Raw genomic sequence first — 27,341 nt, 5'->3', positions numbered from 1 at the left:
CTGAAACAAATAGAATTACTGTATTTATCTCAGAAACTTTCATGAAAATTTGATTATGCGAAGCTGCAAAATAAAGATTAAAATCCAATGAAGAAACTCACTGATGGACTGACGAACGTTTCCTGTTAATAGAAACATATAAAATTTACTCTAAACCATCTATCCTAAACATCCACTTGAGTTTGAGAATTATCCCAGACTACAAGAAAAATAGTTCAACATTTGGTTATGGTATATTATTTCATAAGGAGATGAAATGTCCCTATCATGGCGAGCCTGTGTGAATGTTTTGAAATTCATATATCAGTCAATTATAATAGTTATTAATATAAATCTCATTTGAACTAAGATATCTAGATATTTATGAATTTCAAAACGTTTGAAAAAAAAATTAAATATTTTATTCGGAGGAGAAGAGACTTCTCATGGCTCGCCATGAAAAGTGACACTTCTCCTCCTTATGAAATAAAAAACTATCACTTGTTCATCACTTGTTATTTTGCTATGAAACGGAGAAAATCAATATGATTGATATGGAGATGATAAACCCTTTTGTGAACTATGCAAATGACAGGTTTTTCAATCACTACTCAGAATGAAAACTCTGTTCTTTTCAAAAATAGATTGAAATGGTTTTTCTGTGGAAAACTATCAAAATTCATCGAGGAAAAAATGAATTGAATTGAATGTAAAGGTAAAAAAATGATGAACTACATACGCGTTCTCTGGTTAATTTGTTTTTGCCTGTCTGCTTTAATAATGAACAAATTGATGGTAAATCAATTCAGCCAGGATGTATCAAGCAATAACGGGATATAAGCCCCAACTTTCAGCATCAAAACATTTTTTTCCTTTTTTTTTGATCGATGAATATTACTGACATTTATTCCCAGCAGAATTTTTGTTTTATTTCTATCCAAATTCAGTGAATTGTGAGTGATATTTCATGAAGGAAGCATTTAATCATATGTATGAAAAAGCCAAATGGAATGAATTCATTATATTGATAACTGTATACAATATACATGAAAAAACTGAAATACATTAGATTTTGAATTGTGATTCTTCTTCGTAAAAATGCGAACCCTACCTTCGACTTCCCTTGAATGACAGGTATATACCCTAATTTTTCAATAAGGAAGTATGGATTTGTGATACATCGTCATTATTTATTCAAACATGTTATGATTTTCATGTTTTGCGAAAATCGAAATAGAAAAAATAAAATTTGGTACGACATCAAAAATGAAATATTATGCAAAAAGTAGCAACAAAAATATGAATAATAATGGAGAAGATGTTCAAAGTGATCACCTTTCCTCAACCTTTTCTTTCTACATTATTCAACATATACCTATGTACAGGGTGGGCAAATAAGCGAGGTAAGCGGCTATATCTCAGGATCCACTCATCCGAGAGACTTGCGGTAAAAAATTGACCACTAAACTGTACAAGAAAACACACTGAAAATTGTTTTGAAGTTCATACCTCTACCGCTAAGGGGCGTAATAGCTATCGTCGAGTAGAAAAATGTTTCATATAAAGTTGATAAAATATCATCACTGTAATCCCTGGAGAATTCTCTTTTTTTTTAATTGTCCTTTTCGATTTCACGATATCAAATAAGGATAGGGGAAAGGGAGAAATCTGACTGATTGAAATGCCTGTAACTTCAGTTTGGCTCAACATTTTCGAGCAAATTAGATCTCGTTTGATTGAGAAAAAAATATACTCATGATAAATTTGTTTTAGCTGCTTTCGATAGGGGGCGCTAAGTCAGAAGTTCATTGTTTCGTCCATTTCACTCCGAAATTTCAAATGTAATGATAGGATTTTCTAAACAGAAACAGAAGTTCCATCAAATTTGCATTCACTTACCTCGCTTATTTGCCCCCCTGTACATAGAAAATATACATGACTTCTGAATAAAATAATGTTCTTTTACAAATAGCAAGCGAGTAGATATATCAATTTTGATCAATGAAGTGTGTTTTTTGAAATGGTACACCCATTATTGGGCGAAACGTCAGATGAACAAAGACTTCAAAATTAGTCCTAGTCCCCACTACTCAATATAATGATTATATTTAGGGGATACGAAACAATTTCACATTTCAATCGCCTTCCAAGAGTTCAATGAGCTCCTGGGTAGATATCGTTTCATAAGGATGCATTTTATTTTGTTTTTATATGCTTAGAATCGATGTATGACTGATGTATCGATGTGGAGGTATCTTTACTCAATTTTGTGATTTGTGGATTCTGTTCAACCTCAAGCATCACATCTAATTTCAGTTCCTCACACAGAATATTAGCAGCGGCTCTTTTGATCTCCCTCACATGCCTCAACCCCGCAAAACTTCTTCTCTATATTTCTTACTGTCCCTTAGGATATTGGCAGCAAATCCTTAAATTTCTCATGAAATAAGCGAAATACTTATACGCTTTGTGTTCAGATGTTATATCCGTAACCAATCATTTGTAAAATTTTTATTTTCTGCATTTTCGTTTATTGAATTATTATTCAAAATTGAAGATAATGAAATCCTAACAAAAGTTAGTCAATTTATAAATTAAAACTGGTTAGCAACAATTCGAAAAGGCATTCTAAAGAAACCAAAATTCCCACAGAAAGAGTTTTGCGTAGTTTTCATGGTACCATTTAGAAAAGAAAATAAAATGCTTTTTTCATTATGTTTCATTATCATATCTTGAAGGCAAATAAGTTGAGTATTATTATAATATTTGTGAATCCTTGAGGGGATATTATAATGAATTTTGGTAAGGAAAGGATTTGATTTTTTTTCTAGTTTTAATTTTGCAATAACCTTGAAAGCAATAACATTTCTGATTGAAGAATGTAGAGACCTTCCACTCGATGTAACACAAGCGCATACTTCCCATCTGGAAAATTGGGGATTCTACCTCTCTTTCAAAGATGGTTGAAGGTAGGTTTCACAATTTAACGAAGAAGAATGACAATTTGAATTTTAATTTAGACGTGTTTCGGGATTTTCTATAAATATGTTCAGTAACCAAGATAATGAATTCATTTCATTTGGCTTTTCCACTCTGTATAGATGGACTTGATTTATAGACATTAACTGTTTAGCCAAATCCAGACTAGTCGGTACGGAATGGGTGTACTCTGGGAACCGAATGTTTACTGATTGCCTATATTAAGTTCATTTCGATGACAGTTCCCGATCTGTTCGGTAAACGTGGCAGTAGGGAGAGATCGTTTCGTTTTACCGAGCCTCAGTAAACAAGGCCAGTGGCCGCTCGGTGTTTACTAACTCATATATGACATTTCACTGACAAATTTACGGAAAAAATATCCACGAAATTTTAATCGAAAAAATTGAGAAACAGATGGTCCGTTTTATTGCGCGCCCGTTCTCCGTAATAAGGCAATATCTGTAATTTTCGAATTTTGAGCCCCAAATTGACTAACAGTAAAGGGGGTTCGACTCAATGATGATCGTGTTACTCGATTCTGTCCGGTCAGTCATATACACTGTGTCCGTAAAGTATCGAACAAATTCATTTTTACCTAAACAGACCATTTTAAGAAATAATCCTGAAACACGTCGATTTTTTATTTTAATTTACCATATTTTAAAATAATAATCTAATATACAGGGTGAATTACTTTCGAGTAATGACGTCACCGTCATTTTTTTTAATGGAACACCCCCATTTTGTCTCAATTTGCCGATTACTCTAGCTGATCGGATTCCAAAAATGTATCACATGTTGATTACAATTGGAACAAGGTGGACAAAAATAATAAATTGAATCTGAGCAATAATTAAAACATTCACGAATACCAAAAATAATGTAGCACTAAACTGTCAATTGTCATTGAAATTGAACATCAATAAATTACTGAACAAATAATGACATTCCACAAAAAATTAGACGACTATGTTTTTTAAATTGATAAGAAATGGTTTCTTTCATATTCTGTCTGCTAGACCACAAGTACCAAACATGTTTGGAATCAACATGTGATACATTTTTGGAATCAGCTCAGCTGATCATAGACATAGTCGTCTAGTTTTTTGTGAAATGTCATTATTTGTTTAGTAATTTATTGGTGTTCAATTTCAATGATAGTTTAGTTCTTCAATATTTTTGGTATTCGTGAATGTTTTAATTATTGCTCAGATTTAATTTATTATTTTTGTCCACCCTGTACCAATTGGAATCAACATGTGATACATTTTTGGAATCAGCTCAGCTAGAGTAATCGGAAAATTGAGACAAAATGGGGTGTTCCATTGAAAAAATGACGGTGACGTCATTACTCGAAAGTAATTCACCCTGTATATTAGATTATTATTTTAAAATATGGTAAATTAAAATGAAAAATCGACGTGTTTCAGAATTATTTCTTAAATGGTCTGTTTAGCTAAAAATGAATTTGTTCGATACTTTACGGACACAGTTTATACACGATAACTTTAGAACGATCCAAGGAACTTGAAATTTGCAAGCTGAGTATTGATATTGAAAGCTGTGGATAGTTTCATCAATTGGTGAATTCCGAATTCTGTGAATATGACCACGTTGAAAATTCATAAAAATAAATTTCAAAATTGCAGGTTCGATCGAATATTCGCATTTAGATGTTGAATAAAAGTTACAAGCTTCGTGTGGATATTTTAATGATCACATAATGAGAATCATGTTTCCCTGATCACAAAACCAACGGACTTGATTTTGAATTTTGTTATCAAATGACAATTTCAAACATTGTGAAAAACCCTAGAAAATTCGAGAAGAATATGGGGAACGAAATAGGTACCTAATATTTTCGTGATTACAAATCCGATCAAGTTGTGAGTATAGATGTATATGAATTAAATAATCATTGCAAAAACATTTTAAATTTCCTGTTGATAACGTCATCAAAATCATAGAAACCTCAAGTAAAATATCGAAAAATAGTACACAATAATTCCGTTATAACAGATCCAACCTATAGTTGAGATTTCGCAAATAATTCTATTCGTGAGTAAATTTTTGAAAAAAATTGAATGATGAATATTTATTACACTATCGATGAGAGTTTATGAAATCAAACATTCAAAACAAAACTATGCAGTTTATGCAGAATGGCGAAGGTACTAGTTCTTCATATTACTGGTACGTACCCTAAAATAACTGTTTCGACCGTTTAAATTCTTTGAGTGAATAATAATTTATTGGAGTTAGCATAGAAATTATCAGATTCTAAATATTAAATTAAAGCTCTGTCGACCCTCCTCAATTAGATATTATTATTCAACTAAATATATTCATTATTCGGATGTTAAGACAAATGATATCCATATACACATATACAGGGTATTCCAATAAGAGATTTCAATTTGAATAGACTGCATTCTGAACATCCGCCACTTTTTAGCTATCATCTTTTGAAATTCGACAATTGAAAACTATGTCATGTAGGATCCAGTTTATTGTTCCCTGTAAATAATTGAGATGGTCAACCGGATGCTTGGAGACCTATTAGTCTCTTCAAGTGCCAAGGGCATGACAAATTCAATGAATTTACAGGGAACGAATGGTTATTGTACATAATGTAAAAAGGATGTGTTATTCTTCTGGATGTCGAAGAATGTGTCACGTCGGTTGTAAAACTTAAGAGATTTATTGGGGGGTTGATAAGGTTCGAAGACAATGCGGTCATGCCAGATGTGTTTCATCTATTTCTCAGGTTCTAGTCCTTCTAGAATATTCGGTTTCCAGGAATCCGCGAAGATCTTTGGGGGCGGTACGGCAAAAGCCCTGATTGGACTAGGATGATGGTACCTTCCCCTAAGGGTGTGGTTAAACCGAGAGAGGTCTATATTCGAGAAAGGGTAGTTCCAATCGACAGAGAGCACAGTCCAGATTAAACCGAAGACGGGAACAGACGGTACAGTTAAGATTAAACCGAAGACGGGTACAGACGGTACAGTTTAACTTAAGTCTAAGACGAGAGACAGAACAAGTTCGGTCGGTCAACTTAAGACGTACGACGTAAAGACGGTTCGCGGACTAGATTAAGAAGAGTCGCGAACAAATCAAAGACGAGACGACCGAAAACTTGAAGTACGACGAAGACGTGATAAACAAAGACGTTTCGAGTAATTAAACTAGAGTTAAAGACGAAATTCAGTACCGTAGTGAGAAACTTGTTAATTAAGACGTAATTAGGATCTTCTCAATACTGAGTTTGTACTGTATGAGTGCGGCTTTGTAAATAGATATAAATAATTCAAAAGAGTTTAATTATTACAAATCCAACAAAGTCACGGAGAAAAAGACGAAAGGCCAGGTAATCGAATCATACCTCTAGACGATCGATTAACCAAGCCTACATGTCATTCGTGTTTATAAGTCGTTTTCTTCATAATAATCCAAGGAATCTTTATTTTTCCTTTGTTCCTCCAATTCAGAAACACCCTACCCTGTATGTAGTCTCTACCCTAAAACAGATCCTTCGATTGCTACAATCTGTGTTTGTTCATTTTTCTGTTTTTTCGGGTATCTCTCGACGTTCCTATTTTCGTAGCATTAATTCCACAGTCATAGCGAAAAACTCTCCCGGTAGAAAGCTATGCCTTACATCAGAAGACAACGGACCGGAATAGCGGATGCCGATTCATCCGCGAAATGGTGGCATCTGCAAGTGTATTAAAAACCGGTAGCGATTTATTCGTGTCGAATATTCCATTTTCTCCGGAATGGAGGACCGTTCCCCCGTCTCAGATTCAACAATATATGCCGTAATTTTTCTTCATCCCTCTACGTCCGCGTATAACGATCTCAGCAGAATTGATTACGAGACCGATGGAGTGTTGGGATAATTGAAATTCAGGAAACGTTTTGTTTTGCAGCTCGGATACGTTGTGAAGTTTTGCGGTTTCGAAATTGCTCAACCGGTATGACGTCGTATTCCTGATTTATGGATCGCTTTAATTCCGAGAACAAGGAATATATCTTTCACTCATCTCCTGCCAGAAAACCGTCTTTCGTGGAACAATATTCTATTTGATATACGGGAGGGAGATGAATTTGAATAATTTGCCGATATCTAGATAAAAACAATATAACAATTTCATTTAACGACATTCATCATTAGTCGAGGATTATTTTTAGGAAAATATTTTTTATATTTGAAAAAATATTGATTCAGTGAAATTATTCTGATTTTCGGAACAACACATCTTGGTTCTTGGAGCTTCAGGACATAGAGTCCCAATGTGCATAGAAAAAAGATTGGCGAAATTCATTCACGAAATATGGATTTTGCAATGTATTTAAAGAAGATGTCGCGTAAAATATGTTGGTATCTTATGTCAGTCGACTGGCCGACCTCCGTTTCTTCGTCAGTTAGTATATTTTGAATTCCATAATTTTTTCCGATCAATTCTCGACTCTTGAACCCTGAAGATACCATCATATAAATTATGCAGATGTTGTTTATGGTGACTGTCTCATTTACAATTATGTCGTGGAATTCGTCTCATTTTCTGTATTCGAACAGATTAAAAATCAGTTATATCTTCGTCTGGCCAATATTGAGTATATGAGACTCCTCCACATCACTGTTCTGACAGGGTATTATCTATTATGAGTTGACCCCTACGTCACAACTTTTATCTCGGAACTGTACTGTCAACAATTGGACCGTTTGAAGAAAGCAATCGTCCATAAGCGGCCAGCTTTGGTCAATAATAGATTAATTGTATTCGGTCAAGTGACTACTAAGAGTTTTTGTCCATGGCGAATATTTTTGCAGGTTAAAAATTGGCTTCAACAGGAACAGAGGCTTGTGAAAATCTGTCTCAATTTTTGCCAATTGGTACGAGGGCTTCTATGAGAAAGGCATTATTATCTTTGAAAGAGTTATAGAACAGAACGACTCATATTTTACCTAAATCACATCATTCTAACTATGCTAATTAAAGCCTCGTTTTTCATGCAAAAATGAAGGATTTTTTTTTAATACACCTTATTTTTCAGAACTCAAGTCTTCGATTCTGTGGTCGCGAAAATATTGAGGTTGCTGCAGCAAACTTTTTTTTTTACAATTGAAATATATCAACCAACTCATAATTTGAGTTTTGAATAAATGCGCGGGAGGAGGAAATAGTGTTTCCTATCAATTCAGTTCTGTTGTGAAAGATAGACTTATCCAAAAATGCATTCACTTGGAATTTTAGAACTGATTATTTCATGTTCTTGATATATGAACAGAACAATTCAAAACTCTAGTTAAAAACGAACAAATGCCCACTTAAAATGCATCTCCATTTCTGTAATTTATGGATAGCTGTTAGAATACCTCATAATAATTTATAAATAATATAAGTTAAGATAAGTAAAATAATATCTCTATTTCCTAACCTCTGATCCTGCTAACGTCCTATCATTGGTGTTTCTGACGTGGCAATGAAGAAAAGCTGTTGCACCCAGCTGTACTGTGCTGTTGGTTACTGTGTTGTTGTCTGATGAAAGACTGGCCTCTGCTTTAGCTAGTTCCTCCAAATTGGGATACCATAGCTGCTTCCATTCTGAGTATTTTTGAAGATCGTTTTGTTCTGAAATGGAAAATTTATATTTTTAAAATGGAGAGAGTTGCGCCTTTTAAATCCCATCTATTACAGAGTAGGAAATTAGTTTCAAAAATTTTTTCAAGTCGAGGAAATAAGGATAACGACTTAACATTAATTTGCTGTTTATTATAATTGAGTTCGCCATCATTTTATTTGGAATGAATTTTCATTACCTGAGGCTCAAATCAATCAAAGAATTGTTAATGAAGTAGGTTCACCTTAACTACTGAGAGGCCTAACTATCTGATAAATCCAAACAACACATAAGTTTTGTAATTTTCTGTCATCACAGTTTTTTAGTGCAAATATGTTTATAAACTGCAAGGATTTGATACTTATAATCAATGATTTCTTGCTCTTCAGAAACATTGTATTACCTAGTAAAGGTAGGTATATCGAAAGATATGTATTAATTGTGCAATCTCCAGAATCAATTACGTTGTTCGATATTTGAATAACGATTACATTTTATATATACAGGGTGGCCACTTTTTCAATGGGATTGTATTGGTAACTTTTAAACCACAAGAGTTAGAAGGTCGGTCAAATGGAGGAAAAGTTGCATGCATAGAAGCATTATCAAGCAGTTCAAACAAATCGAGATTATCAGGGCCGGTTATTGAGATATCATAAGAAAAGTAAATTCTGTTATTTTGATTTTTCTTTTTTTCCCACTTTATTTCAAATATTATCAAAAAATGTAACAGGAATTTTTTATTCGACAGTGAATTGTTTTCAATTTGACGTAATCAGATTTTGTATCCAACGTTTCGTGCTCCCTGGGCCACCCCCAACCTCATTTTTTTCAATACGGACCTGTATATTTCATGACACTTTTCGAAATAACTTTTAACGCTGAATTCAACGATATGTCATTCAAAGTTGATTTTCAGGTGATTTTGACCCTTATCCAAATTTCTTTGGGTCGGATCTGTATTACATTTAGGTACCTTTAGTTTAATTAACAATCAATCAATTAACAACATGCAATACTTTTCGATGAGAAAATCATCTTACTCATCTTGAACTAAATGGAACATATCAGAATCAAATCAAGAAACAAGTGATAATTATTTACATATTTCAAATCATAATAATTTAGTAGGTTTTATTTTCAAGTTATAATACCTGAGACAGCGCGAACTAAATCTCGTCCTCAATTCTGTTGCATTTTTTGTATCATAATTTCTATAAATAAAGGCCTTCATTATTATAATAATTAAACGAATTATCATTTCATGAAAGAAAAATCGAATGATTATTCGAAAGTAAATGAATATGAATGAAGTAAGTGTTCGAAATGTCCACCATTTTGTAAAATGCACTTAACGGTTCTGGAACCCATACTTCTTATACGCTTATTTCGTATTCTTGAATACCTTCCAATACATTCTCAATCTCGCGAGAAATCACTATTGTTGGATTTGTCATTTGTTCCGTTGAAACAAATTACAGAATCGAACTTAATTTTGATATCATTACGACATAAGTTTTGCAAGGCTTGGTATTTAAATTTAAAATCATTATATTCGCGTCTCTTGACTATTTTATTTACAGCAGTTTTTGATAAATTGCATGCACTACAGATCCGACCCAAAGAAAATTGGATAAGGGTCAAAATCACCCGAAAATCAACTTTGAATGACATTGTATGATATATCGTTGAATTCAGTGTTAAAAGTTATTTCGAAAAGTGTCATAAAATATACAGGTCCGTATTGAAAAAAAATGAGGTTGAGGGTGACCCAGAGAGCACGAAACGTTGGATACGAAATCTGATTACGTCAAATTGAGAACAATTTACTGTCGAATAAAATATTCCTGTAACATTTTTTGATAATATTTGAAATAAAGTGGAAAAAAAAGAAAAATCAAAATGACAGAATTTACTTTTCTTATGATATCTCAATAACCGGCCCTGATAATCTCGATTTGTTTGAACTGCTTGATAATGCTTTTATGTATGCAACTTTTTCCCCATTTGACCGACCTTCTAACTCTTATGGTTCAAAAGTTACCAATACAATCCCATTGAAAAAGTGGCCACCCTGTATATATACGACTTGGAAAAATAAAATAATATATATCGAAAGAAATGTGTAGAACTATCAGCAGAATATACGGAGAGTCAAATAAGTGGTTTCAGCGTGATTTGCTAAAAATACGTCTTCCCATATATTTGCTTCACTGTTTGTTGAAATGAGAACAATATTTCTCTACAATTTCAATTTGCTAGGATAACATGATAAATTCTGCAATAGAAAATTATTTTTCCGTGTTTTCAAAAAAGAATGAGGGGAAAGGTACAAACATTTTTCGGCAGAAAAAATGATATTCATAGGACATTTCTATAAGAGGAAAAAAAGAAGATTATGACGAAATATACCAAGAGCTCAACGACGTGATCTATTTTCCGCTATGTATTACTTTCGGTATCACTTATAGAATTTTGATGAAATTTGAACAGTAAAGAAGGTTGAGTGAAAGTGCATTTTGTGTTTCGCTGTTTTGGTATTCAGTTAGGTGAACAAAACCAGAGATATCATTTCCAATACTATATGTAGAGTTCATTCATATAAGTATTGCAGAGGATGCATTTAGGCTAAGCCTCTATTGATGAAGTACTATTATATGCTAAGAATCAAACCCATATATTATTAACTTTTGATATTATTCTACGTTTTCCTCCTATTAAAAAGTCGGACTATATAAACTTGCAAGAGAGGGATTCTTTGAATATTTTAGTAGCTATAATGAATTCCATTTAACCTATATTACCAAAAAATGTATCCAAGTTTCCACCTTCTCATATATGGCGGGCATTGGACGAGGAAAACCCTGAATAATAAAAATATGGAATCAGTTAACTTTCCACGTAGGCACCAGAGGAAAGTTTACAAAAGTATGCTCGTTTCCATTCAAAACGAACGATGCTTTCGGTTTTTATAACATATTTATAACCGTAAATGAAATGGAAATGGAAGCCGGAAACGAGTTCCGGTTGGCTCTTTCTTGTTTTCGGCAAGGCCAGTTTTTGCCAACCGGATCTCGGAGGCTGCGAGGTGATATCGTCACTAATATCCTCTTTGTGATGAAACATTCACGATTATGAGGCGCCCTCAAAGAATGGTTAAGGTAATATTGTGAGGCTGGATGGGGCAAGAAAATTAATTTTCTTGGATGATATGACCTCATTAAATAAATCATTAAAGTTGGGAATGTCTCGAAATGGGTAAAATTAATTACTTTCTTTACATTTCACCAGTAGAAATTGCGAAGACAAAGATAAACATATTAGAACAAATATAATTCTAGAGGTTAGGTTATACAATTTTTAATTGTTTGACTTTCATAAAACGTTCCCCCCTAGTTAGTTCCAATTTATCATTGGACATTGAAGTGTCTCTTTGAATGAATATTGAACGAATCACCATAGACCAACTATTCAGAAACATGGCTGGAGAAAGTTCTTGGAATATTTATTAAAACAGCAAGTAATTCAATAGCCCTGTTTTGAATGATCTATAACCTAGTCGCAGTTTGCAGTCTTCTGTTAAGAAACTGAATTCAAAGCAATCAATTTCATAAAAAAAAAATTTCATCAAGTTTTTTCAATTAACTCAGGAGTCAGGAATATTATGTCACAGTTCCTTTTAATGTTCTAAAATTTTTTTCTAAGATATAAATTACGCATGTAATTTGATACCTATTATATAATGATTAGGTGGTTTACCATTTTAGGTTTTTTAGCTTGAGGAACATATCATAAGTAGAACTTTGAACAACTAAATCCAGACCTTATTCAAATTTGTTTCGAGATCCACAACATTCATAAAACTATGAAGAAGTATAGAACTTGTATTTTTCTCCTTTGAACGATTATTATGCCTATTCGAATTAATTGAATGGGTAAAATCGAGGGTAATTTAATTCAAGCATTCTTTTCAAGTATCAACTGAAACTCATAAGTTATTCAGGTTCGAAAAATCATAGTATGTGATGTATTATTCCCTCATCTGCTATAATAATTACCATGCAAAGGAAATTATTGATTTGAAAGTCTAAATTTTATCGATTATCTAGATTTGTTGTCAAGATTCCTCAACAACAAATGTATGAACAATGTTCGACTACAATATACAGCAACCTTTTTCAATATCAATGAGATAATAGATAGCATAAGTTGTTGATTATAAGAAAACTTGGATTATACTTGGTAATATCGATTATATTTTAAAAATGATAGTTTCACAGAGAAAAACAAAAATAAAAAACAATCCTTGTTGTTAAGTTTGCGCCCTCGTTTGAGCCTAGATATTGCTACAATTTTCTCATATAGCATTCATCTTTAATTGGTGCCATCGTTTCTATAAGAAACAATGTTTTTGTTTTGTTTAATTCAAAAACAATAAGTATGGTCTGGATAATTTTGTACTAGGTACCTCTAGAGAAAATAATTCACCTCATACAAAAAATTTCAATTCGATCAGATCTTTGATTATGGAAATTTCGGGTATTTTTCCATTTTTTTATGGTTCTGATGATGTGATCAGTTCGAAATTTTACATGTAGCTTGAAATTGATATTTGATATTAATATCAAAATATCAACTGCATCGGTTCTGTTATCACGATTTTTCATTCTCGTCAAAAAATTTCAATATGTAGTTATCGAAAAATTGTCTGGGCTGTATTGTACAATTCATTGTGTTTCATTCAAATTGCAATTTATTTGTGAAGACATCAGTTTTGAATTGACTATATCTACAAGATGTTCCTAAATTGGAGATACACATGAAAATGAAAGATTTCTCGGATCATTTCAAGAAAAAAGTCCTATAACATGAGTCCGCAAACACTTTGTTTTAGGGATTCAGGTGTTAAAGTTCAAGTTTTTCTCTTATATCACCTTCCCTTCACAAGATATTCAATTTGAATCGGCATAGATATTCCTATTTGAAGTTTTCATCATGTGATATCCTAATTTTGAGTGCAAATCTACAGGGTCAACTTTTTCATTTTTTCCTCCAGAATTATTTTTTTGTGAACCACTGGTAGTTTAAAAAATTAAAAAAGACACTCTGTTTCAGTACTACACTTTTTGGTATGTTGTAGTTTTGTCGTATCTGCAATCGATTTCGAAAAAGAAATGCAAACAGATCTCTATAATAATTCTCAGGAAAATCCAAATTATTATAAAGATCCAGTTAAATAGCTGTGATGAATTCATTAATTATAAAGTTTTGGTAATTATTTACCAACTCTGTAGCGAAGATTAATAAAGACTAGATGAACTTGTTGAGCATCACAAAAAAGTAGGACTACAAGAAACAGCCTGTATCTCGTAAACAAAGCGTTTGCGGGGTCATGTTCGTGGGACATTTTATTTTTAAAATTATTCAAGGAATCTCATTTTCCTTCGTAACTTTAATTCAGGAACACCCAGTATAAGATAAAAACAATCGAATTAGTAATAAAAAAAATTGTTTTGGGTAATTTGGTTCAAACTTCGTTATCAAACTTTTTTTTCACATTATATATATAAGTAAACAAAGACAAATTTTTTTTTTGATTACCCCCCCAAGAAAAAAAAAACTACGCCCTTGCCAAGTGCTGTATTTAGCAATGTCTGGTATTGGGGCTACGTCACAATATGCGCCCGGGCTTACTGCCGGACGGACATAATCGAATTTAATTATGGATTCGTCATAATATGGGCCGAACCTTATAATTTGGATACTATTCCCAGCTAAAAATTCGATAAACCTGAAGTGGTGACGAAAGGATAAAATGATCGGTTTGGATAACGAGTATTAGCTTATATCTTTTTTAACTTCATGAGCTTTCGAACAAATTGAATAAGAGCTAGGTATAATTGCTGACATGATGAAACTCGACACAAGAAATCCACAACCCAATGATCTTGATGATATTAAAAAGATTAAGAAAAATGTATTAGAAAATATTCCTTTATGATGACTTATTTAATTCATTTACTAGAGAATTTACTGATCGCTCCCCATTGGCAATAATTACGTCAAAACCACAAAATGGAGTTGTTACATAACTTTGGCTGCACGCGCTCATTGCATCGGACAAACCGCAATGAGCATTGTATATAATGGATCGATCGACAGAGTGAAAAGTAGGGTGTCAATCTCAACAATGGAATGGCAGTAATCTTCGAAACGAGACTGCTCCGAAATTGCACAAACCTCATCAACCACAAATCCATCAGGTATTTGAACTTATATGCCCTTACGCGTTGATTATTCGTGAGTGTATGTAGGGAACAATGTCAGGTAATAGGTGGCAGATCTCTTCGATTGGAAACAAAGCATTAGAACGTTTTCTTAAATCGTTCGATATAACCTAACATAACCTCTTATTAAAGAACACTGCAAATTTTAGACTATGTTATTTTCATTCCACTTTCTAAAGAAAAATATTCCGTCGCATGGTGAAATAATATGAAGAAATATAAAACTATCAATGTGAAAAAACTTTAATGAATACCCAGCCAGGACCCATTAGTTTTTAACTCCGTATGAAAATTTCGAAAATGCATAATTCCGAAACTATAAGACCCTGAAATTTCCGGTTAATTATATTTTGTTCTGTACAATCGATTCAAAATTCAAATTTTATTGTTATGTATACAGGGTGTCCTGGGAATAACTGTACATACTATTAGTAGAGTTAGAGTAGGGAAAGGTGAGTACGTATTGACTAAAAAAAAATTAATTTCTGACTTTCCTCAGAAAGTTGCACCGTGAGTTTTCATAATCATGGAAATAATGAAACCATCATCAGAAACTAACTTAAGGACGGATTTTATTGAAACTTAGGATGTCATTCAGATATCAATTATTTCAATATTCCAGGACTGGACTTATTCTTCCTCATATAAAATGTTTCAAAGTGATTAAAAATATCACTTTGTATTTCAAATTTGAAATAATTGCTGAGATTTCCAGAGAGACAGAAAGAGCATTATTGATATCACTGTAAGTTTTCATATCTAACAATCTTTTTTTCTGAATTTTTGAAATTGGAAGGAGTTCGAAAAATTTGATTTTTTCAGGATTGATCTCGTGAAAGTCGTGAATGAATATAAAATCATTTTGAAAACACAGTGAACATCTTTGAAAATAATTTGCTGTTATATGAAATAATTCATTAGTGAAAAAGCAATAAAAAACAAACAAAACTATGCTCTTAGACGAAATATGAATTCCTCCAAACATATTTCTGGTCAATTTCTATGCTGAAAACATGCTGATAACTGAACGATGTAATTAATACTTATTGATTGTGTTTGTTACATATTGTTATAAAATTTTGAAATTATCAAAATTGCCAATTTGACAAATAGAGATTATTGTATTTGTTATGTGTAACGGAAATGGACGAGGCTCAATTCACCAAAGATAGTGTGTTAAATAATCAGATTTCTGACGATCGCTTGGCAAATTGGGTTCATTTTGACTTCTTACAAAATATTTTGCCCAGCATGCTACAAAGCATTATTATAGGACTATATTTCCAACATGAGGATGAATCTCATTTTGGTTTAGAAGTGAGAAAAAACTTTGACAATACCATAAGGATGGTTAGGTCGAGGAGGACTCGTTCCATGGTCTTCTCGATCTCCAGATTTTAATTCACTTGATTATTTATTTTAGGAAAATTTAAGGATATGATTAATGCTTAACACATCCAGTCAAGAGACTTGATGGTGAATGAAATAATTAACTGTTGTGATATATTTAAAATAATGGAGATATGATTCGGAAGGCTATGAAAATGAGTATGAGCAAATGGTTTTCAATTTTAACACGTCTTCAAATAACTTTTTCTGTATTCCAATATAAAAAATTCATTTACTTTCTTTTAATTTTTATGACTTTTAACTGCATTTCGATGTTTCTCATTTTGTTGTTGTTTCATTTTTGATTGAGTTTATCGATGTTCCTGACCTCCGAGATGACTTTTCAGGAAGAATTTCACGCTTCTTGTTCTATCTTTATGTGAACAAATGAAATTTTCGATACCGCGTATTTAAGTTCAATTTATGCTCTTTTTGGAAATCTAAAGAATGATTTCAAATTTTAAATACTAAGAGATATTTTCTATCTGAACATTTTGAATGAGGAAAAATATGTGTCAATAGCAGCCCAAGGTTCTATAAATTCAGCCGTCAAGTTTGATACTTATGATGATTCCATTTTTTCCATGGATATGAAAATTACCTTGAATCTTTCTGAAGAAGGACAGAAATTTTTTTTTTTTCTCAATTCGTACTCCTCTACCTCTGATTGGAGTATGTACAGTAACTCCCGGGACATCCTGTATAGAAATAAGAATGAATTTGAGAAGTAATTTTTTTTTCAATATAGTTTCTCTTGATTTTCCCCTTGAAATTCAAGGATCGTATTCTCGAGCTCTTAGTATAGGGTGTCCCAAATTCGATGCTCACTGAAAGCATCTCGAGAACTATAATTGTAACTATAAATTTTCAAGAATACGAATGATAAAATATAATCTTGATGAACAATATATCCATAGCTGAATTAGATTTTTGAAAATTGAATTCAAATTCATCCATTTCAAAATACATTATTGATTCATAAGTATAAACATAAGAACTCATGAACTAAGCAAGCTTGTGTTACATAAAGTCCTATAATATATATAAAAGATGTAGGATTGGTTAATCGATCGTCTAGAGGTATGATTCGATCACCTGGCCTTTCGTCTTTTTCCCGTGACTTTTTTGGATTTGTAATAATTAAACTCTTTTGAATTATTTACATCTATTTACAAAGCCACAATTATACAGTACAAACTCAGTATTGAGAAGATCCTAATTACGTCTTAATTACAAGTTTCTCACTACGGTACTGAATTTCGTCTTTAACTCGTTTGTTGATTACTCGAAATGTCTTCGTTTATCACGTCTTCGTCGTACTTCAAGTTTTCGGTCATCTCGTCTTTGATTTGTTCGCGACTCGTCTTAATCTAGTCTGCGAACCGTCTTTACGTCGTACGTCTTAAGTAGACCGACCGAACTTGTTTTGTCTCCCGTCTTAGACTTAACTTCAACTTTACCCGTCTTCGGCTTAATTTGAACTGTGCTCTCTGCCGATTGGAACTTACCCTGTCTCGAATATTGACCTCCCTTCTCTCGGCTTGACCACACCCTTAGGGAAAAAACCATCCCTTAGTCCAATAGGAATTTTGCCCACAAAGATCTTCGCGGATTCCTGTAAATCGAATATTCTCGAAGGACTAGTACCTGATACACAGATGTAACACATCTGGTACAACCGTCTTGTTCTCGAACTTTCCCAACCCCAGTAAAGTTTAACACCGACATGACACATCTTCGACACCCCGAAGAATTGCACATCCTTTTTACATTATATGTACAATAACTATTCGTTCCCTGTAAATCAATTGAAACTGTCATGCCCTCGACACTAGAAGAAACTAATAGGTCTCCAAGCATCCGGTTGACCATCGCAATTATTTACAGGGTACAATAACAGGATCCTACATAGATATGGGAATTAGTTATTCCTATCAATTTGATCAGACATTCATGTATATTACCAATGAAGATGTACGCCGATGTATACGTTCCGAGTGTTAGGGTGAAGATCGCCTTTAACCTGTTTAGAGTTTTCAGTTCACACCTCATTTCTTGCTAAAATTTACTTGTTCACAACGTGTAAGCTCCTTTGACCTATTCAAAAAAATGTGGTTATCGTTATCGAAGTATTCTAGAAAAGCCCTTAAAATATTCGATGGAAACTTTCCGGAACGGCAAAAGAGAACCGCAGGTTCGAAACTTCAACATTCGATTCTTTTCCCTTTTCCAGTTAGTGTTGTGTCTAGAAAATTAGGTAGTTGCTACAATTAGATTCTCAAACTTACGCCGAAGTGTTATAGACTGGTTTCTTCTCGGGAAAACTTTTGTAACGTGAGTATGCCAATTTATACGCTAACACCGATGAAAAGTTTCTGAATACACGTCGATTGCTTGTAAAACTTCCGTGGAAATTCATAACTCCCCCTTCCATATCTTTATTATGATAAGTCGGCGGCGCAGAAACTCAAGAAGAACCGCGTGAAACTTCCGAATTTCTGTTCGAATGAACTGAATGGATTCCAGTTTGTGAATTCAATACGCCTAGACCGTGGAGGCAATGAGGGAGATTTTTCCATCACGCAAATTTCGTCCTGTAATTACCGAACACCAGTAATTAACGAAAATGTCTTTGATGAATTTTGCCGTGCTTACATCCGGCATCTTATAGTGGAAATATTGAATTCAATGATGAACGAAGATGAGCTATTGATTCGCTGATCATTTTATATTGTTTTCATTTTATCGATTACAATATTTCATTTCGAGAGTTCAAAGTACAGGGTGGGCAAATTTCGATGTTTTAGCACTACAACTTTTTAACATTTTAACCAGAGGAGACAAAATTTGATACCCCATTCTCGGTCTCTTTTTCTGAGAAACTATTAAGGGTAGTTTTCATTTTTGGCCACCTTCTTTTGTTTTCGAGTTATCAGCGAAAATTGGAAAAATGGCGATATCGAAACACATTTATATCTCCGCTAAACTGATGATATAGCTCTGAAATTAAAACATTATACAGGCACTTTTTTACGTAGAATCCAGTGGCGTGCTTGCCTTCTCAAAAGGGTCTCTGATTACGAAGCTATGACCAAAAGTTATGTTTTTTCAGATGGGAATACTAGATTTCTCTGCCACTTCTTGAAAGATTAATTTTTCCTGATTTCAAAAATAGATAACATCATAAAGTTTGTAATAATATAAAATTATCAAAAACGTCTAAGATCTAAGACTCCCAATATTTCTATGGCTTCAACTGTTGATGAGCACAGAAAAATTTCTATAACAATTCGAAACTAAATATATTTTATAAGAATAGTTTCGAAAATATAAATGAACTCGGAGAAATTTTCCTAGCTTGCTTGAACACAGTTTCAAATATTCATCTATTGAATTCGGTGCGAGTTATCGAGAAGATGTGTGGACTGTGCATTGTGCAATTATTGTCATTATCAGGTTAAATATTATTTCTTGTCTGTTCCCTTCGTAATTGAATTGTTGAGTTCAATCATATATTCGTTGTTTCATATGCTATTTAAAATGGATTGGTACTTGTGCGAATTAATTCTGGAGAGCTATGAAAATAATCTTCTGATACATCCATCTCATTACAACTCTTTCGTTTGAAACATCTTGTGGATTCGTTCTTTTTTTCGTTCTTTCCAAATCAATTTTTAGATAAAAAAATTTATAAAATATATCTAGATTCGAATTTTGTAGTAATTAGTGAAAATCATGAAAATAATCAGATTGACGGAAGGACACTGCTCTTGTTATAGAAAGCTCAATTTTTCTGTGCTCATCAACAGTTGAAACCATAGAAATATTGGGAGTCTTAGATAAAAAAGGTTTTTGACCATTTTATATCATTTATATTAATACAAACCATATGATGTTATATATTTTTGAAATCAGGAAAAATTAAGCTTTCAAAAAATGGCTCAGAAATCTAGTGTTGCCATTTGAAAAAACATAACTTTTCGTCATAGCTTCGTAATTAAACACTCTTTTGAAAAGACAAGAACGCCACTGGATTCTATGTGAAAAAGTGCCTGTATAATGTTTTATCTTCAGAGCTCTATCATCAGTATTATTGTAGATATAAATGTTTTTCGATATCGCCATTTTTCCAATTTTCGCTTATAACTCGAAAACAAAAGAAGGTGGCCAAAAATGAATACTACTCTTGTTAGTTTCTCTGAAAAAGAGACCGAGAATAGGGTATCAGATTTCGTCTTTCTCCTCTGGTTTAAAAGTTATAGTGCTAAAACATCGAAATTTGCCCACCCTGTACATAATGAGATACATGAAGGGAAAGTCATGGTCGATTGTACCATAGACTTTTATGGAGAAAGGAAGGTACAATTTTACTGAAAATTTGGTTTCCTTGGGTAAGAATCACTGCTCTATCGATCTACAATATTTTCAGCGCTGCAGTGTTGCGTAAAAAGTACCAGCAACTTCGATATTCCAAATTGAACACCCTGTATATTATCACTTTTTTTGGTTTGATGTAGCCTCTTGATTATTTATGTAGCAATTTTCTTTTTCCTATCCTAGCGGTTTTCGAGTGATTGATTGTTTTACCTCTTTTTCTTCGTACAAAAATAATTCAATTTAACATTCATCAGTTCGGTACGTGGAATCCTAGAAAGCTAAAATTGAGGATTTGGATTACCAAAATCCCGTGTAACATTTATGTTATGTCTAATAAAACTAGTGTCTACTCAAATAGTCTTGTTCACAAGATTCAACGAGACATACAATGGAATGACCTGCATATTCATAAGATGTATTCAAAGAAAAAAAACGCTTACTCCCCCCCTAGTTACGCCCAAAGAAAAAAGTTATATCATCTGAAAGAAATTTCATTTATTTCAATTCGATATGCAGGTCACTCCATTTGAAAAAATGCACTTTTACCATTTTAGTATGTGTCGTAAGAAGTAAATCAAGTAATTTTGCTTGTATTTATGTAAAGACTACAGGAAAATATTTAAAGTACCTTAGTTCCTTACCCAACCGAATATCAAGAGGGAATAAATGTTAGGCCATTTTCCTACTGAAAATAAATATTCACATAATACACAAAAAAGGTGAATTCACATGAAAGAATTTTATAGCATAAATTGAATAAAGAACTCCCATCTCACGAAATGAGGGGTCTGAATTAATGCTCCATCCCAATCGATCCATAAAATGGGAACTTTCGAATTGTTTAAAACCTCTGAAAATTTTTATTTCCATTGGCTTTAGTTCGTGACCTCATTCGTTAAAACTAAAATAACTGAATGAGTAATGGCCCCATCGTTGTGATTGTCTGTTTGAAATCAATCCTTTATTCTCCATTCTTAGAAGCACAGGTCTTGTACGAGTTTGGAAAACAATTCGATTCTATTCTGTGTTTACTTTGCTCCTGTTTTCCTCCGTCTCCTGTAAGGCATAAGAATATAGATTTTCACCCGGAGTTAAAAAATGTTCTTCGTGATCCATAGATTGGTAGTCAAGACATTCGAAATATAATTGTGCTCTTATAAGAGTATATTCACATTTTTCAATGATTATAGAAATCCTGATTGCGGCTTTTGAAGTATACTGCCATCTATTATTTCCTAAGGGAATTATCACTCCTTATTTCCATTTCTTCTCCAACCTACATCATTCTCTCTTGATGTATTGTGAAGTGTTTTTATTCCCATCTTTTAATGACAGACTTTTTTAAAACTAGCCCTAAAGATGGTTTTTGATTGAAATCGAAAATAGTCGGCCTTGTTTTGAGAAGTGGGTTCATTTAAAAAAAACCTGACTTTTTTTCTGTCAATCAACTTTTACCGAACAACAAAGGTCTCAAATCAACACTTGTTTCATTTCCGAAATTTACTTCTATATTCTTCCTCCAATACTATGTTATGAATTGAAATGAATAGGTTTTAATTTTCTCAAAAAATCAATTGTTTTTACTATAAAGCAAATATACTTACTATTTAAAGTTTATCACGAAATAAATAGAAACAGGACCGTATTTTAAAAAGTTACATTAACCATGAATTGTTCAATCTGCTAGTCAAACAAAAAATTGAATTCAGTAGGGGCGACTGTATGGTTGATACAAGGGTTTGATACACGTTCAAATTTCCCGCCTCGGTTCTTAAAAAAGGCATAATCACGTGCAGTGCCCCTATATGAGTGTGGAAATGGTGTCAGTTCAAATCTAGCATCACGAACAAGAGTTTTTAAGCTTAAAGTATGTTTTCTACTAATTCGATGTAAGAATTTGCATAACAAACTTAAGGCTTTATCTCTTCATCAATGAAAACTAACGAAGTTTATTACTTCATTCTTGATGCGCATTTCATTTAGACCATAGACACCAGTAGTAGAGATTTCCAATCCAATATCATAATATGTTCACTGCCTATATTTTCTGAATATGTTTTCTAGGGAGGTTCAAACAGAAACCCAAAAACAAAAAAGATTGTGTTTGATGACTTGGAATACTTGGATCCTTTTTCTGATGAACGACGAAAATAAGGAATTGCAAAGGATGCAAGCTGGATCGTCATCTTCATCAGAAAATGGAATGCCGTTCAGTCTGTGCAAGTGTCAGTAGCAAAATAAAAATGTTTACTTACCAATTTTGTAGGAATTAGGTAGTGTTATGATAATAAAAAATAAATTGTAATAAAATCTATTTTTGTACTTAATGGACTCTTTATTTGATATCAGCTCTACATGTTTCGCCTTGTTAGGGCATCTTCAGGAGCTCTACAAAAAATAAAAAAGAAATAGACATGTGATCTCCCTTACAATAACAAAATGGGGACTCACTTGTCAAAATATACATTTTCGAGAGTCTGATATAATATATATTATTCGTTTTGTATTTTGTATGTTGTTGTTCGGAACGTTGCCGTTACATATGTCAAATGTCATGTCATTGTTTTTCTGTGAGTTGTCAGTTATGTCAGATGGATGACGCTGTCGATGCAAATTTATGATTATTGTAGTTGAGAAAGAGATTATTCTATTAGAATTCGTATTAAACCAGGAAATTTCGTTCAATCCTCTTGATATTGTAGTAAATAAAAAAAAACAAACAACACTATATGATACTTGAGACCTGTATATTTTGACAAGTGATTCCCCATTTTGTTATTGTAAGGGAGATCACATGTCTATTTCTTTTTTATTTTTTGTAGAGCTCCTGAAGAGGCCCTAACAAGGCGAAACATATAGAGCTGATATTAAATAAAGAGTCCATTAACTACAAAAATAGATTTTATTACATTATATCTAAAAATGGATTATGGCCGTTCAGTGAGTAATTTAAAAAATTAATTGCTTTTTATTGCTTGTACCTTATTTCTTATTGTATCAAACCTCCCTTTTAGTGTATCAAACCTCCCATACATGGGGAGGTTTGAGACACTTTGCTCCGATAAATTTCAAGAACTCAAAAGTATCAACCCTTTCCAATCTCCCTTACACTGAGTTAGGTATGTAGTTTTTCATGACAAAAAACGACATTTCTATGAAAAGTGTTGAAAATATATAAGCCCAAAGGAATAACTCAATAATCTGAGTACTGCCCTCGAAATATCAGAGTTAAATGGATCGTTTTGAGGGGTTGTATAATGAAGTGATAGAACCCACAAAATTCAAACAAAATCGGACTGCTGATTTCCAATGTAATTCAAACCAATTTTCATGAATCAACCTGTATCTCCGAAACGAACAGTCTTAGAATGCACTAAAAGCTACCTTTCTGAAAGGCCTGCACTCACTATTAGGCTATAGCCAAACACTCATGTTACACCCTGCATATTGATCTTTTTAGACAGTATTATGAGTGAAGGACTTGTCATGCTATTGAAATGTTCTCTGTTACACACTTACACAGTCCCATAATTATTTAAATATAATATCGATTTGTATCAGTTCATTATCCGAATAGCAGTTTTAATTTCCAGGAAAATAAATCTTGTGGAATTCTCTTGAAAACTGGTAACACAAAAATAAAAATTAATTGTTATATTTTGATATATTAGGTACTAATAAAATATAAGTATAAATAGAAGAGCCATCATGAATTCCTAATTCAGATTCTTAACGATTTCTCTCCCGACTTCTATGTAGAGCGAACGGATCCAGGTAAATCCTCATCCTATATTATTATCTTCATATTTTATTCTGATCTGCTTATTTGCGGCTGAGAACACGGGTCGATATTTTCACTTAGTATTATTTATTTCGTCCTCGTTACCACACTAAATCCTCATAAACTATCTATAAGTACTAAGGGCATTCTCTATATCCCGAAATAAGGAGCTTTGCTGTCCGTTCAGAACGTTACTTTCTCCGGTTTTTCTGTCTAGAACTCCACAAATTTCACCGAGAAACTGTAGGCTCCGTTCCTTAACTTGCGTCATATTTTTGAACAGAAGGCATCTCGAGTGCTGGTAATCCCACAGCACATGTTCGAATTGCTTCTTGAGTTTGTCCAGGTCTTTCAGGTTCAAACTCATAAATTCGAGCACCATTTTGAAATTCTTCAGTGCAATTTCGTAGTTGTTTTTATCGTCGTCGAATTTTTGTTTGAGCTCCTTCATCGCATCGAAATTCTCCATAAAATCGTAAATTTTCGAATTGACTTTATTCCACGAATCTAATTCTGGATCTTGACACAGATTTTTCAAACTCCTCGACATATCTTCCGTGAGGTAGTTTTCACGAAGCGTTAAATGATTCAGGAGCACAGACAATTGGTGAGATGTCTTCATCTGCAGTTTCGTACAATCCACATATTGAACGACCTGCTGATATATGCGTTCTATCAATTCGCATTCTTTCCAGACTTGGGCAAATTTCTCGTATTCTCTGGATTCTTCGTTCTGTATTTCGAGAAGAGTGGTTTCTGCAGCCCCTATTTCTTGGAGATATATCTGAGATGAACAAGATAATTTTCTGGAAAATGTAACTGTCTTCGAATGGCTCTTCTTGATTCTTATACGTTCCTCGAACGACTGGTTTTCACTCGAGATATCTGATACCGATGCACCACTATCGTCGCTCATTTTACTTGTTAGTATTAAATGAATGTAGAAAATTATTTTGACGAAATTCACAAAAAATAAATGTCAGTCGCAAGTCCAAATGACAGTTATGGAAATTCGGGTGTCGAATTCGTGTGTTCCATCATTTTAATCAAAATATTGTGATTTTTTTATGTGAGTTGCAAAATGTTCTGAGGGCCAGTTTCCAGAGGCTTCTTAAAGGTATTTCTCTTTACATTCTGCATGGAACTCTTAATCTCCTAGTACTTACCGATAAATAGTTGAGAGAAATTATGATGCTCCCACTTTAAGATCTAATATTAATCAACTTTAAATGAACTTCTCTTGTATTCAAAAGCTTGAAACATCTATGAACAGAGTCATGTGAACCAATGTCATTGTCAGCAACCACAGACGATAGGCAAGCAACAAAAGAAGAAACAAAAATATCAAGCGTTCATTGAAATACGTGGTCAAGAGCGCTGTGGAGAAATTAGAGTGGATATTCTGTGATTACTAGTAGCGCTTAGCTTGTGCCATATGTGAATCCAGATTTGAAGTATGTAAACAAATATAAGTGATATGGTACAAGCTAAGCGCTACTTGTGATCACAGAAAATCAAGTTTAATTTCTCCACAGCACTCTTGACCACGAATTTTAATGAACGCTCGTAATAATATAATTGAACAAAGTTTGCTAATATTGATAAAAGAAAATAAACAAAACACTGGACTAAGTATACGTTTTACAATTTTCAATAAAATTTATAAAATCTTGTTAACATGTATGTTTTGGATTTCATCCCATTCTCAAGACTAAATATGAAATAATATACACAAGTACATATAGATTACTAGGAGTCAGATATTAAAAGTGGAGACAGGCGGAAATCTAATTGATTGTTTACAATTTGGTGATTTTGTTTGTGAGCTGAAGATATTTCCAAAAACTCCAAGAGGTCTAAACGATTGCCTTTAACACCTTTGTGTGAAATTTTGGTCTTATTGAAATCTATAAAGTGATTGAATCACTGTATCACTTCCAATCACTATATAGATTTATAAGACAAAAATTTCACACAAAGGTGTTAAAGACAATTGTTTAGACCTCTTGGAGTTTTTGGAAATATCCTCACCTCACAAAATCAAGGAAAATTTGGATATCGATAGATAAAGCTATATAATCACGATTTTTCACTAATATGAATGAAATTATATTTATATAAAATTGTTCGATTTCGCCTTCTTTTTTTCTCGGATAAATACGAAACACAAAATCCACTTATGCAGTATTCTGATCCGTCGCTATGCAACGAACCTTCCCGGACTATTTTCGTTCCGGAAATGTTACGTATCCGGCCTAGCTAGTCCGTCAAAATGTATCCCTAATGGCTTTTTATATAGGTACATATTGGATAGTAGGTAAATTCGCGCTTAAACCAACTCACAACAAGAATATACATTTATTGAAGGGGTATATTATTAGATACATGTATGGAATGAACAACGTATCTTTTTTTGTATGGTTATATGTTGCAGTTTGTTCAATTATTAAATAAAGTGTTAGAGTCATTCTCTTGCTGCAAGCTGTTCTGAATTTATCCATTACTTGAATAGTCAGCGTCATTGCTGTATTCTTCGTCTATAATAATAGTACTAATAGATTTCCCCTCGACACTTCCTCCTTCTAATATTTTATCTGTCCTATACACATTTTTCATTAATGATTCCTCAATATATATTTTGCCCACCAAGCATTTCCATCACCCATCTCTCTTTGAAGTAACTAAATCAGCTTCAGCATTGATCAAAATTTTGCAAATGACCGACAGAAACAATATCCTATGTACAGGGTGGGCAAATAAGCGAGGTAAGCGGCTATATTTCAGGATCCACTTATCGTAGAGACTTGCGGTAAAAACTTTTATCACTGAAGTGTACAAGAAAACACACTGGAAATTGTTTTCAAGTTCATACCTCTACCGCTAGGGGCTTAATAGCTATAGTCGAGTAGAAAAATGAATTT

At 33.1% G+C, this 27,341-nt stretch overlaps 2 protein-coding genes across 2 annotated transcripts in view; both read right to left on the bottom strand.

Moving 5' to 3' along the window:
- LOC123671608 (hemicentin-2) overlaps positions 1-27,341 on the bottom strand; it is a 425,727-nt gene that overhangs the window by 69,396 nt on the left and 328,990 nt on the right. The window contains exon 6 of the mRNA XM_045605573.1: positions 8,404-8,597. Coding sequence (XP_045461529.1) covers positions 8,404-8,597 — 194 coding nt within the window. The remainder of the gene's footprint in view (positions 1-8,403; positions 8,598-27,341) is intronic.
- Positions 24,285-25,426, bottom strand: LOC123671609. Its single transcript, XM_045605574.1, has one exon. It carries the CDS (start codon positions 25,334-25,336, stop codon positions 24,545-24,547), a length of 792 nt encoding a protein of 263 aa, XP_045461530.1. The 5' UTR covers positions 25,337-25,426; the 3' UTR covers positions 24,285-24,544.

Source organism: Harmonia axyridis, chromosome 1 (assembly GCF_914767665.1).
Source record: "Harmonia axyridis chromosome 1, icHarAxyr1.1, whole genome shotgun sequence".
In the NCBI taxonomy this organism is placed as follows: Eukaryota; Metazoa; Arthropoda; class Insecta; order Coleoptera; family Coccinellidae; genus Harmonia; species Harmonia axyridis.
Note: the sequence above shows the minus strand (reverse complement) of the source record. Positions and strands in the feature narration are given on the sequence as shown.